General features: G+C 36.6%; 1 protein-coding gene across 3 annotated transcripts in view; it reads right to left on the reverse strand.

Moving 5' to 3' along the window:
- The window catches only part of CACNA2D1 (calcium voltage-gated channel auxiliary subunit alpha2delta 1), a 676,615-nt gene that overhangs the window by 514,666 nt on the left and 148,267 nt on the right, over window positions 1-13,682 (reverse strand). For all 3 annotated transcript variants that reach the window (XM_036759223.1, XM_036759222.1, XM_036759224.1), the window contains exon 3: window positions 1,115-1,231. In XM_036759223.1, coding sequence (XP_036615118.1) covers window positions 1,115-1,231 — 117 coding nt within the window. The remainder of the gene's footprint in view (window positions 1-1,114; window positions 1,232-13,682) is intronic.

Below are 13,682 nucleotides of genomic sequence, written 5' to 3' on the forward strand. Positions count from 1 at the left end.
TTTTTCACCCTTTGTTACTCTTCAGACTCACTGAAGGCAAGAATCAGACTTAGTTTTTAAAATGTAACATGAGGCTATCTACCCTTTGGGGTCTCAAGAATATTTGCTTTCTTGTTAAGTTACATTCAGAGGAATTAAGTTTCTTTTGTCATCAGTCTATCCTACCTATTTGTGTATGATTAATAATGCCATCTGGTAATTATTTGGAATATGGTAAATATGGTTTCAATTAATTTAAGTCCCCTCCTCTTTGTGACTTTTTTCTGTGTTCATTCATTCAAATGGCTTTAACATCCAACAATTCTACAGTGTGTGTGCTCTCTCACTCTCTCTCACTCACACACACACACACACACGCACACACATACACACACTATTACACATAAGGCGATAACTATACCTTCAACAATCAAAATCATCACCTATTATTTTAATATATATTTTGACTCTCTTCAAACTCCCTTCCCCCATAGGTTTCATATAGAGTCCAGGTTTTTTGGAGTTTAGGTTACAGAGGATAGGAAGGAGCAATGTCTCCCTTCAATGGGATTACATTCTAATTTAAATATGTAAAGATATATTATATTCTTTTCTCATTGCACTGTGTAACTTGATAGCTATAATATAGCCTAAAAAAAGATGGTAAGGAATGCTACATTGAGAAGTATGAACTTAAACTGCCAACCCAAAATGTTCAAACAACTATTTGTTTTAGCCAAATAAGCTTTCATTCATGTAATAAATATGTAGAAACCTTTCAAGGGAAGTTAAACTCAATAAACTCTCAAGTTTTATTTGTTCACGTTCCCTAAATCATGAACAATAACTACTGACCTACTTCAGCAATGCTTGCTTATAGGTTTGTTTATTTTTTTAACTGCTCCCCCCATCTTCTTTTTTTAAAATTACTTCATTAATGACCACCTAATATATAGGTTAGTAAGTCACCACATCAGTTCACGTCCACCATACATCCATGGGGAAAAAAGGAACATATTAATATGCTATATCCTTAATACTGCAGATAAACATAAAGTTAAATATACTCCCTCCATTGTCTGATTTAATATGAATAAGAAACAGTTCAAAAGCAATCAATCCAACTTAAACTCACCACCAGGGCTTTGGATCTATTGCTTAGTAGTTTTTCAATGTCCCGGGCTGCAATTTCCACCAGCTGACGTGCATTGTTGGGTTCCACAGTATACAAGTCCTTGTATTTCACATAAATCTGGGTGAAGGAAAAATAAAGAGAATTGAGAAATGTTATCATAGGTGTGCTCATTTAATTAACAGGCTGATCATTTTGGTAAGGGAAGGCAATCTTTATTTTAAGCCTCATTTTTCTTCTGTCACCTAGTTCTATTTAACTTTGGTGGAAATCAAGGGCTATCTTCTGTTATTAAGTCAAACATCGAAGAATTATATCACCACGCCCTAGCTCAAAATGCATGGTTGTTTTACTGTTGTTTTCTTTTCTTTGAGCTAGATCTATTCAATGCTGCACTGGAGAGGAGCTAGGCTCTCAGTCTGTGAGGAAATCCCTCATGCCTCCAACAGATGGCTTGCACATGCATGACTAGGTCTCCATTCTGAGCCAATGCATGGTGGTACTTTTACCGTCTTGTGGAAAGTGAATCTAGGCACACACACACACAGGAACAGGGCCAACACTGTTTCCTGGCAGAATTCCAGTCTTCTGTTTCTACTGCTACCAGTCGATCTTGCTACCACTCTGATCTTGAGTGGTTTTTGAGATTATAAGGGGATTTTTTTATGAAAGGACACAGTGATGATAATGGAAATTCTTGTATGATTTACTTTCAGTTTGCTTTATTAAGTCTATATTTTGATTTTTTCCAATAGTTACTTCCATCATTACTGTTAAAATCATTAGACTCAGTCATATTTTGGATTGATAACACACACTAATTTTAAATTTAAATCTAAATCTTCTAATGTAGACCAGTTAATTTCAGGTTCATTAAATCATCCACACAAATTCAATATATTTTACTTTTTTTCCAGACTCCTTGCATGCTATTGAATTGGATCATGGATCCTTGTAAAATTCAGAGATTGAGGTCCATTTAAATGGCTTAATTTCAATCTATCCCAAAGGTTCTCCATCCGTTTCAATCTGACTTTTGAAGAGTTTTAGTCCAAATTTAAAGGACTCAGAGAAAGCTGAGATAAATGAGTTGACAAATATTCTTTAGAAATTCCTATACAGTGGTCATTTAGATAAGTGGTGTCAAGCTGAAATATAAAGGGATCCCTGCAGACCATATATTGACTTAGAAAACCACAGATTCACATTATCCATGTTGTACTGTGTTTTGCTTTATATTTATACACATTTTCCAATTGCATTTTAATCTGGTTCAGATCTCACATGTGAGTTTTGTGGCTGCAGGGCTGTGAGTTGATAATCCAAGTGAGTTATTCTAAGATGTCATCTATCAGATGACAAGAAACACAATTATCATCTTAAGAGAACAGTGCTGAGAAGGCTCTCCCCAGGTAATTTCTTGCATATATTTGACACTTCTCAGGCTCACTTTATCCTTCCCCACTACTGTTGAGGAAATATGGCCAACATGGGCCTCTAATGTTTATTTAATGAGAATGATTTCAAGGTTGAGAACTTAACCACAAAAGTGAAATAATACAATGTCAACAACTTTCATTTACTGTGAACTAGACAGGAGGAACAATTGTAGAAAGGTATGTACATGTACATGCATACATACTATTTAAATATGCTAGATGAAAGATGGCTCCACCCTCTGACAGGATCTGAAGAAAATGGCAAATAAACTAACTTCCACTACCATTGCAAAGCATCAAGAATAATGTCACGGAAAAGATTTATGGTTGCCTCATCTGCTTTAGATACCCACAAGATCAATCTCACTTAATTTTATTCTACTTTTGAAACATGAGATAGTTGGCCTGTTGGTTTTCTCCCCTCTCCTTTTTCTCTTGTAACTTTTACTTGGGTTTTGAGAGTACAGTGATCCTTAGCAAACATATTTTTTTTTATTTTTCCCTTAAAATGAATATTGATATAAAATAATACCATGGCAATATATACTTCCTTTGTCATTTCATGAGATAATAAACTTTTTCAACTCTTTATAATGTCATCATTATCTGTTATATGAGGTAGTTAGGTCCCCAAAACCTTTACAGGGATGTGTTAGTGAAACTGCAGCTCTATCCAAGTTCTGATTCTAGTGTGAGGCACTGGAATCACATCTTTTTCTTCAGTTATGCTTGATGGCAAATCATTTTCGTATTAATACCTTCACCAAAATATTACTGCAACTGCCACCTACTTGTTTTCCAAACTTTAAATATCTCCCTATCCCCATCCATCCTTCTCAGCAACCACAAGGATTTTCCTCATGCACTAATATTATCATCTCTCTCTCTCTCTCTCTCTCACTCACACACACACACACACACACACACACCCTCACAACTCCAGTAGATCTCTATTACCTGTTGGATAAAATATAAAGTTTGTCTATTTGGCTTTTAAAGCTCTTCACAATCTGACCCTGATGCATCTTTCTAGACTTACTGTGTAGTTCTTCCCTTCCCATACTTTGCAATCAAGGAAAAGTGTCCTCTCTCAACTTTACTCCTAATATTATTGGTCTTTGTGCTTTTCCATTTGGGAAGTGTCTAGGCTTGGAATGCACTCCTTCACCTCTGCTTCACAGGATCTCTTGCTTCCTTTAAGTTAAAGAGGGCATCTTATGACCATCAGCGTAAGTACCACCTTCTCCACAAAGTCTCCCAGAACTCCCAACTCCTAGGATCCTTCCTCCTGAACTATCTTGTATTTAACTATTTGGCTTAACATTTTCTTTCTATTTAGTCCATATATGCTTATACAGGCAATTGACTTCTCATTAGAATGTAAGCTCTTTTGGCTTAGGTAGTATTTCATTCCTTACATCTGAATAAGCGAATGAATGAAGCATTTATTAAGTGCTTCTTCTATGCAAAGCCTAGGAATACAAATATGGAAGTAAGATAGCTTCCACTCTCAAGAACACATGTGGAAAATTTCAGCTGCAAGTAAGATGGAAAAATTCCATAGTTCTTAGGTCCTCAGATCAAATGAGGTATTATTTGTAAAAGCAAAGAGCACAGTTCCTGGCACATTAGAGCCATTAAATAAATATGTATCCCCTTTCCTCCCTTCTCTTTCTTGGGTATAGTAGCAAATGTTAATGACCATTTTCTAATGTCATTTCCACTGAAAAATTATAACAGTTTCTGATGTTGAACCATATGACAGGCCTTTGATGGCAACAATTTTTTTTTTCCAGGTCTTCAGTAGTTGTGGTTGTAGAACTCACAGGAACAATTGTCATGATGCATCTCCCTGGGGTTGCTTCCTAAGGTGGTGTTTGTATCCCTAGAACCTGGCACAATGCCAGGCATATAATAAAAGCTTAATAAATGCTTGTTAATAAACTGATTCAAGAAACTCTAAATTCTCTCCTAACTACAATGAAGAATGAAATGTTTAGGGCTTTGTTTTGTAACATCTTAGAAGGTACTTCCCTTATTTCCATTACTTGACAACCAACTTATTAGATGAGCGACTTGGGGCAAATTATTTTAGTCTCCCTCAGCCTCAATTTCCCCATTTACAAAATGAGGGTCTTAGACTAGATGGCTTCCTGGGTCCCTTGCAGCTTTAGATCAATAATCCTATGATCTGAGATAAGCCTAAGATGGCAATGTTAATTTTATTTCAATATTTAAAGGATCTGTGATTTCCTCAGTGTGACTATCTTTTCTAGTAATAGTTGAGAATATAGCATGGTGGAAAAAGAGCTGGATTTGGAGTCCCAGGCTTTAGGTTTGAGTCCTGGTTTTGCTATTTACTACATCTCTGACCTTGGATAGATCATTCAACCCTTCGGAGCTTCAGTTCCTCACCTATGAATTGAGAGCACTAAATGGACCTGATGGTCCCTTCTAGTTCTAAAGCTGTAATATGATAAAAATCCCTTCCCTTAATTTTTGTCACACAAAATTATTTATGTACTCATTTTTTTTCCTTTTTAACCAACAATGTGTATCAAATAAACCTATGATTTCCACCCCCACCCCCATCCCCGCCAATCAGAAAAGCAAGACAATGAAACTTTCTGAACAAAGCTAATCTTTTGAAGTCTCTTACTAGGATTTGGTGGCTTTAAAATGTTTTCATTAGTGAATTATATGAGGTCAGTATGCAATCTTGTAGCATTCTCCCACAGTGTAGTGCCAGCAGACACCATCCAACTCCTAGTACTGGACCGCCAGATAATGTTTCCCAGGTTCAAAGCACTTTGAGGGTCTATAACCTTAAAATTATAGCTCACAGTCCACCAATGCATTTAAGTTTTAAGGACACACATAATTCAAAAATAAGACATTTAATGAACTATTGTAATGAGGAAAATACAGACAAAATATCTCCCCTGTAAACCGGGGACACACTCTTCCAAAGTGCAATCAGCATCAGTGGAGAAAAAAGGCTACATACAGAGATTAAAGAGAGGAGTACACACATGGGGAAATGTATAGAGGTGTGGCCAAGGTAGCCATGGGGAGGAGCTATTTCTGGGTCTGATAATACAGGACTCATGTCTTTAGGATGACTTTGCTATCATTGCTCTGCCACAAGAAACAACAGCCTTTGTTATTGGAAAAGTTTGACACAAGTTGAAAAAGATGCCATGGGAGTCTGAAAGATCAGAGGTTTCCCAGAAGAAAGAACTTTCCCATCTTACACATAGGATATGAATTTCTATGCCTGAAATATGCATATTATGTCTACTCAGGAGGATGGAGAGATTAACTTTGCCAAATTCATAGAATTTCATTAGACACACAGAAATTGCATTGCACCATCTGCATTTTTATTTTATATAATATCTATTCTTTTCTTCAATATTCTGGCTTTAAGAAGATAAGGAAATAATCTTTGATATTTCTGTATTTTTAGAACCAATACCTACATTGCTTTATATCATCACACATGCAAAAAACATCACTTACTTCACTTATTGATATGATTGAATCCAGCAAAGTTTGGGGTGGAATTGCCTATTGGTTATATTAAAATATAAAATATTAGCTTATGCCTTACAACTATGGAATAGTTTAATTATTCAAAATAGTTACTGAATAAGTACCATATGTAAGGCCCTATACGAGGCATTATATACAAGACCAAAAAAAGAAGGAAGGTAGGTGGGGTTGAGCAGCAAACATGGTGATGCAGTAGATAGAGCATGAAGTCTACAATTAATTATGAAGCCCTGAGTTAAAATCTGGCCTCATTTACTAGCTTGTGTGACCCTCACTTGACTTCTCTCTGCCTCTATTTCTTTAACTGTGAAGAAGGTTGATGTGCAGATCAAATAAGATAATATGAGTAACCTAATACAATGCCTGGCATACAGGAGGTGCTTAATAATCACTTATTACCCCCCTCCTTCTCTCCTTTCCTTCCTATTAAGAAGCTTGGATCATGCATTTGGAGTTGGAAGGAAATTCTGAGTCTATCTAGTCCAACCACCCATTTTTATTTTATTAAACAGGTGATAAAAATAGTGCCTCAGAGAAGGTGAGTTACCTCCATGGATGTATATCCAGGTCCTCTGGTTCCAGAGCAATGGTCTTTCTATAGTACCCTACAGGGACAAATATTTTGAGCTTTTTGGTACCATGATGTGCATGGTTTGGACATCTCCCCCACTGAAATATATCACAAATTCACTACGATTTTTTTTCTCATGTGATACTGCTTTGACTTATTTTCTCATAGATGTTCTAGCCCTAACACTGGACTAACTTCCTCTTACATGTTTTGCATCTCCGGGATATCAGTGTACCAAGCACTCTCTCCACGTTAGCCTTCAATCTTTCTGTGTCGTTACACCACCCCAAACGACCATAACTGGAAGGGACCTTAGAAGTCTCTCTTTCCTTCCCCACAGACTCTCATTTTATAGAAGAACTATAGCAGACCTTACTTCAGGAAGTCCTTGCCAGGTTTCACCTTTGTTATGCCATCAGTGGGTTTTCCCTCGAGCATCTTTTTTTTGAGTGGGGGAAGTATGTAAATATATCACAAAATATTGAAGTCCTTTATTCAACAGATGTATAATTATGTAACAACAAAGGATACAAAGTGAGGACTGATTATTGAGTGAATATCTTATTTGTTAAGATACTACATTCAATTTCAGAACATGGAGGTACACTAACACTTTCTTCATGCTAAAAACACAATTAGAATATTGTTTCCTACTATACTGTTTATATTCAACAACTTGATGGAAATAATTGTTTTTACCATCCAAAGGAAGTGATCATTTTTCTTTATGCATTTAGAGTCCACAGTGCTCTCTTTAGAGCACTGAAACATTTGTGCATCAATATAAAGTTAAATTTATGGTGGAAATTTCACTTTTGATTCATTTATAAAAAGCAATCACTAATTTCCTTTAAAAAGTCATTGATTATATTGTAATAGACTTAATTCTTGTAATCATCGCATGCAACGCTTGTCATAAAATACACATTTAAGTCAAACATTCACAATAGTGGTAAAGTTATACTATTCTTTTTTTAAAAACTAAGTTTATTAAAGATTCGCCATATTGGGTAGACTGAACATTGGCCATAAGCCAATTTGAACCTGAGCATTTGTGACGCTTGTATTGACAAGTGGACCAGATTGAATCTGAGCCAAGTTGCATCATTCTTTAAGTAAAATTCAGTATATATTAAAAAGACTTAGGTAAGAGATAACTGATACCTTAGCCTCTCTTGTTAACTCACATCTCATGTAACCAATTTATAGGATGATAGAATAATAGCTAATTTCATCCCACAGGAGAAAATAAAGGTTGCACAGTTCCTAAAAGGTATTACGTAAAAGGTAGATCATGAAGGTCTTTACAAAACACAACTGAACATTCTCTAACCTTTTGTGTTAAACACAAAAAGCTGTAAAAATTTCATTTGGAGACTCAAGGTTGAAATTACTCTCAGCAAATCATCATGCCTTAGAATGTGAGAAACTATATGTCCATGGTTGGCTGTGATACTGCATGTCTTCTTTTCAATATAAAAATTCAACCCTTTTTTATTTAATAAGTACTGTTTCTTTTCTGGTAAAGTTCTTTGTCATTCAAGTGAAGTCAATACTTTCAGAAGAGTCTTCTGCATCACATGGGAGTAACAGTTTAATTTCTGAATCACCAGTTACTCTAACCCAGGGATACTGATGCTCTCAATACATAATTTTAGTCTCACCATCATTACAGAAAGTGTGGAACTCAGGGCTTTTTCTTGGCATCATCTGACCCCATTTCTTTTTACCACAATGGTTCCTGCTACGATGTTGTAGGCTGTTCGATTATGATTTAAAAAAAACCAGCAATGTGATAAAAGCAGGCAGAAAAAAGCAATAGAAAAATTTTTGATGAAGGCTTGAATAATGGATGTTGTTATATTAGTATCTGAGGAAGGAAACACTAAAATATGACTTGGTGCAATGAGTACTGATTCATCACATATCACAACATGAAGTCCCAGTAGAAATTTCCCCCTGCTCCCCATATACAAATTATCTCATAGACACAAACTAATAATCTGGGTATAAGAGTTACAATCATCATTTTCTGCAGGTCTTCCATTGATGTGTCTTCATCTATTTCTCCTATTATATAATGTATATCAAACTTAGAAATGTGACTGAGTGAATAAGTTATTTTGTCTATTATAAATATCCATATTAACCATAAAGGGCATATGAAGAAAGACACTATCTTCATCCGGAGGAAAAAAGTGATAAATAGATGTATAGGATGCTTTTACATATATACTTATTTGTATCTAATGGTAGCCATCTCTAGGGTAGGGAGGTGGGAAGAAAAAAATTACATGATAATTTTGTTGTATATTTAAAACATAATAGCAAGTTGTGCACAATAAATGTGCAGTTTCATATACAATTGCCTTTTTATTGTACTATGTTATGGAAATGTTATTACATAAATTAAAAATATATTTTTAAAAAATGTCCTTTATTTCACTGATGTGCATAATAGTTAAGACCATGTCTGCTTTCATGAAAAATAGAATAAAAAAATCCATCATCTCTGCCATAAAACTGTATGCCAAGGATGAAAGAGCATACTTTCTACCTGCGGGATGCCCATTCTAATTCTGTGGCTGTGCACAGTGACCCCTCCATTCCTAGTCACCAGAGCTAATCTGGTCAATCCCTGCCAGTTGGGAGCTTGAGGGCTTGGGAGGGGGTGCTGGTGGTAGAGATGGAGGCCATGGCCATGGGGTCAGCTCCACAGAGTTTCTTAAGCAGTTCGTTCTGGTCACTTAAAATCAGTCCAAGGGAAGGAGCACAGTGACTCAGAGAATTCTCCTATATTCTCAAAGTACAGCTAGACAGTTCTGGACTTTCCAAGTACCTAGAAGGAGGCATCTGCTGAAAAAGTTTGGCAAAGGTCCAGCTGTCTTCCTCAAACAACAGATTTAGTGAGAATCCTATATATAATGCCCCAATAGTGGCTTCAGTAGGCCACTGAGACACTTGAGAGGGGTATGATGGTGAAGGGACTGACTGGGGATGTTGGCCCTGGGCCAGGTCAGGAAACAGGGGTGGTTCACAGTTTAGTGGTTGAGGACAAAACTAGGGAACTATAAGAAACTGTGGAGGAACTGGGAAGATGAGATAAAGGACCATAGTAGGAAGAAGCATACTCACTTCATTCCCTTCAGATGCCCAGTCCTAGCTATACCTCTAACGTCCACTAAAATTTAGTTATACTAATATAATTTTAAAATAGTGGGGAAATGTTCTTATGATAATAAATTATATTATGGAATTAAATATTTTTCCTCCGTCCAAATGCCTAATCATGGGACTCTCCTAACACTGTTTTGCAAAGAAGATTTGAGTTCAAATGCAGCCTTAGACATTTACTGGGCTGTATGACAGTGGGCAAGTCACTTAACCTCTGTTTCTCTTAGTCCACTGTGGTAAACCACATCAATATCTTTGACAAGAAAACCTCACGGACAGCATTGGCATGCCATGGTACACCTGGTCAAAAAGAGGTGGAATAGCTGAGCAACAACAGTTCAATATGGTTTATTAGCATTCTTTTTTATCATTGAATGGGGTCAGTGATGCCAAGAAACATTTCGATCATCAGAAACAATTACAAATATCTTTCTAGTATATTTTCTGTCAACTACCTCTTGGGGAAGAAAAGTAAAAAGGTCATTCTTGAATACCTGCCCAGAAAAAACCTGTTTAGGTACTGTGATCCTACGTTTGTTAGTGGGAGTAATTATCAATTACGTATTCTTCTTTGCCATATGGTTCAAACAATAGATATTTAGATATAAAGATATATAGTTCTTGTTGTTCAGTCATCTCCATCACATCCAACTTTTTATGACCCCATTTTTTTGACAAAGATACTAGAGCATCATGCCATTTCCTTTTCCTGCTCATTTTACAGATGAGGAAACTGAGGCAAACAGGATTAATTGTACAGGGTCACACAACTAGTATCTGAGGCTGATTTGAACTCAAATCTTCCTGACTCCAGGTCCAGTACTTTATCCACTGCATCACCTAGCATTCATATATAATTGTATTTAATTCCCTTATAAACTGATCCCAGAGAAGGTTTCTACTAAACTGTTTCTCCAAGAATGGTACATGAATCATGGCGTATGAACTTGAACACTGAGAGCTAAGTGGAACAAGTAACTAGGACATCAAGTGGTTGCTGGCCGCAGGCTTAGTCTGTTTTCTCAGCTCTGATGAGAGCTGGCAGAATCCTGGAGAGGGAAATTTGGTAGTCCTGCGACTAGTTTTTAAATCAAAAAGTAAGGGGAAAAGTGGGTGAGTTCTTTCCTAGCATCAGCATGAGAACGCCTGGTTCAGGAATGGATCCTGGAGGCTGAGATCAATGTTCTTGGGCTCCATCCTTTCCAGAACAGAGGGAGCCTGGTTCCTAACCTGAGATTCAAAGGGTGGGTCTGTTGATAGATTTTAGAGGGTCTGTAAACTCAGAGAGGAAAAAAAAATACATAAATTTTCATTAGCTTTGGTTTTCTTTATAATCCAGTATGCTTTATTTTATGCATTTAAAAAAAAACTGTTATGCAAACCAACCACAAGAGAAAAGATGGGTCAAAGAACAGAGAAAAGGGTTCTATTTCCACATCCCTAGGAAGACAAAAAAGGCAACGACCAATGAATTCTAGGAAGGAGTCCTGAAGTCACAAGGAGAATTACTGTAGGATCAGGAAAAGGTCTTGTATATGCACATTCAGTCCTGGTTCAGCAGCCAGTCCAAAGGTTTCTCTTCACTACTCACTAAACAAAGTGAGCCAGCCACAGACAGAATAATTAAGCATGCTCTGAAGTGGAGAGCTGGATTCTTCCATTTTGTACCTGCCTGTATCTTGAGTAAAAGACTTACCCAAACCTGAACCTGACCTGTCAGAAGGTACCGCATGTTATCAATACTTGTGGGACAAGAGCCCTCACTGTCCAGTTCCCGTTATGCAGATATGAGAGATTATTTTGTGCGTAGGTTCTCTCTGTCTCTTTCTCTCTGTCTGTTTCTTTCTTTTTACAAGCACACATGCCTCAAAGCGCTTAAAGGACAATGTATTTTTGACAATGACCCTATAGTCAAGAAATACAAAAGTCAAGAAAGCAGCTTCAAGTTTCCCAAAGATCGGGAGTCCAAGGGAAGACTTATTAGGTACTGCAGAGAACAAGGTGCCTGCCACCATCATAGTGATACTCATACAGAGATATAAGTTGAGGAAACATATTCTGAAAGGGCTAAAACATCTTGCTAAGAACCTTGCTTTGAATCTACAAAAGTCACTGATATAGCAGACAGGAGTAAAGTGAAGAAATATCTGGCTGAAAATAAAGAAATATCTCGAAGGTGCAGTTCTGTAAGGCATGATACAAGACTAAGAAAGATTAAAGGTGTTTTCTATTTATATTTGTATGCAGGGTCAGTATTAAATAATCTTTTATAAAGTTATAGTGTAACTGTCCCTTAAGTTTTTTTCATCCTGAGTATTTCCCAATATACTTAATAACAAAAGTCAGCAATATGTTTTTTTTAAATCCTATACAGATATGTGATGTTTTCAGAAAAAAATGTATGGAAAGAGGAGTAATTTTAGCCTCTTCTAGCAGCCAAGTTCCACAGGATTGATCAAGCCACCTCCCCACCCAATAAATTCCAGTTGTTCTATATTGCCTCCAAAATCTAATATAAAATCTTCCAGTTTTAAAAACCTTTCAAAACTTTGCCCTTCCCAGGCTTCTTTTTTTAAAAAATATTTTAAGTTTTTTTTTAATTTAATATTTTTAGTTTTCAACATTGATTTCCACAAGATTTTGAGTTACAAAATTTCTACCCTCCCCCCACTCTAAGATGGCATAAATTCTGATTGCCCCTTTCCCCAGTCTGCTTTCGCTTCTATCACCCCACTCCCCACCCCCTTATCCTCTTTCCCCTTACTTTCTTGTAGGGCAAAATAGGTTTCTATATCCCATTGCCTGTATATTTTATTTCCCAGTTTTATGTAAAAACAACTTTTTTTAAACATTTGTTTTTAGAACTTTGAATTCCAAATTCTCTCTCTTCTTCCCTCCCCACCCACCCTCCTTGAGAAGGCAAACAATTCAACATAGGCCACACATGTATCATTATGCAAAACCCTTCCATAATATTCATGTTGTGAAAGACTGACTATATTTCCCTACATCCTATCCTGTCCCCCTTTATTCAGTTTTCTCCCTTGACCTTGTCCCTTGTCAAAATTGTTTGCTTTTGACTACCTCCTCCCACAATCTGCCCTCCCTTCTATCATTCCCTCTCCCTTATCCCCTTCCCCACTACTTGCCTGTATTGTGTTTATGTTATTCCCTCCTTAAGTCAAATCCATGAGAGCAAGATTCACTCATTCCCTTTCACCTGCCCCCTCTTCCCTTCCATTTTAACTACTTTTTCTTGCCACTTTTATTTGAGATAATTTACCCCATAATTTACTCTGCCTTTCTCCTTCTTCCAATATATTCCTCTCTCACCTGTTAATTTTATATTTTTATATATGGTCCTTTCATATCCAACTTGCCCTGTGCCCACTGTCTAGGCACACACAGAAAGACACACACATGTATAAATACACACACACACACACACATATATTCCCTTCAACTACCCTAATACTGGGAAAGGTCTCATGAGTTATAAATATTATCTTTCCATGTAGGAATGTAAACAAAATGGTTCAACTTTGTAAGTCCCTTATGATTTCTCTTTCCTGTTTATCTTTTCATGTTTCTCTTGATCCTTGTATTTGAAAGTCAAATTTTCTATTCAGCTCTGGTCTTTTCATCGAGAATGCTTGAAAGTCCTCTATTTTATTGAATGTTTATATTTTGCCCTGGAGCATTATACTCAGTTTTGCTGAGTAGGTGATTTTTGGTCTTAATCCTAGCTCCTTTGACCTCTGGAATATCATATTCCAAGCCCTCTGATCCCTTAATGAAGAAACTGCTAGATCTTGTGTTATCCTGACTGTGT

This window comes from Trichosurus vulpecula, chromosome 5 (genome assembly GCF_011100635.1).
Source record: "Trichosurus vulpecula isolate mTriVul1 chromosome 5, mTriVul1.pri, whole genome shotgun sequence".
In the NCBI taxonomy this organism is placed as follows: Eukaryota; Metazoa; Chordata; class Mammalia; order Diprotodontia; family Phalangeridae; genus Trichosurus; species Trichosurus vulpecula.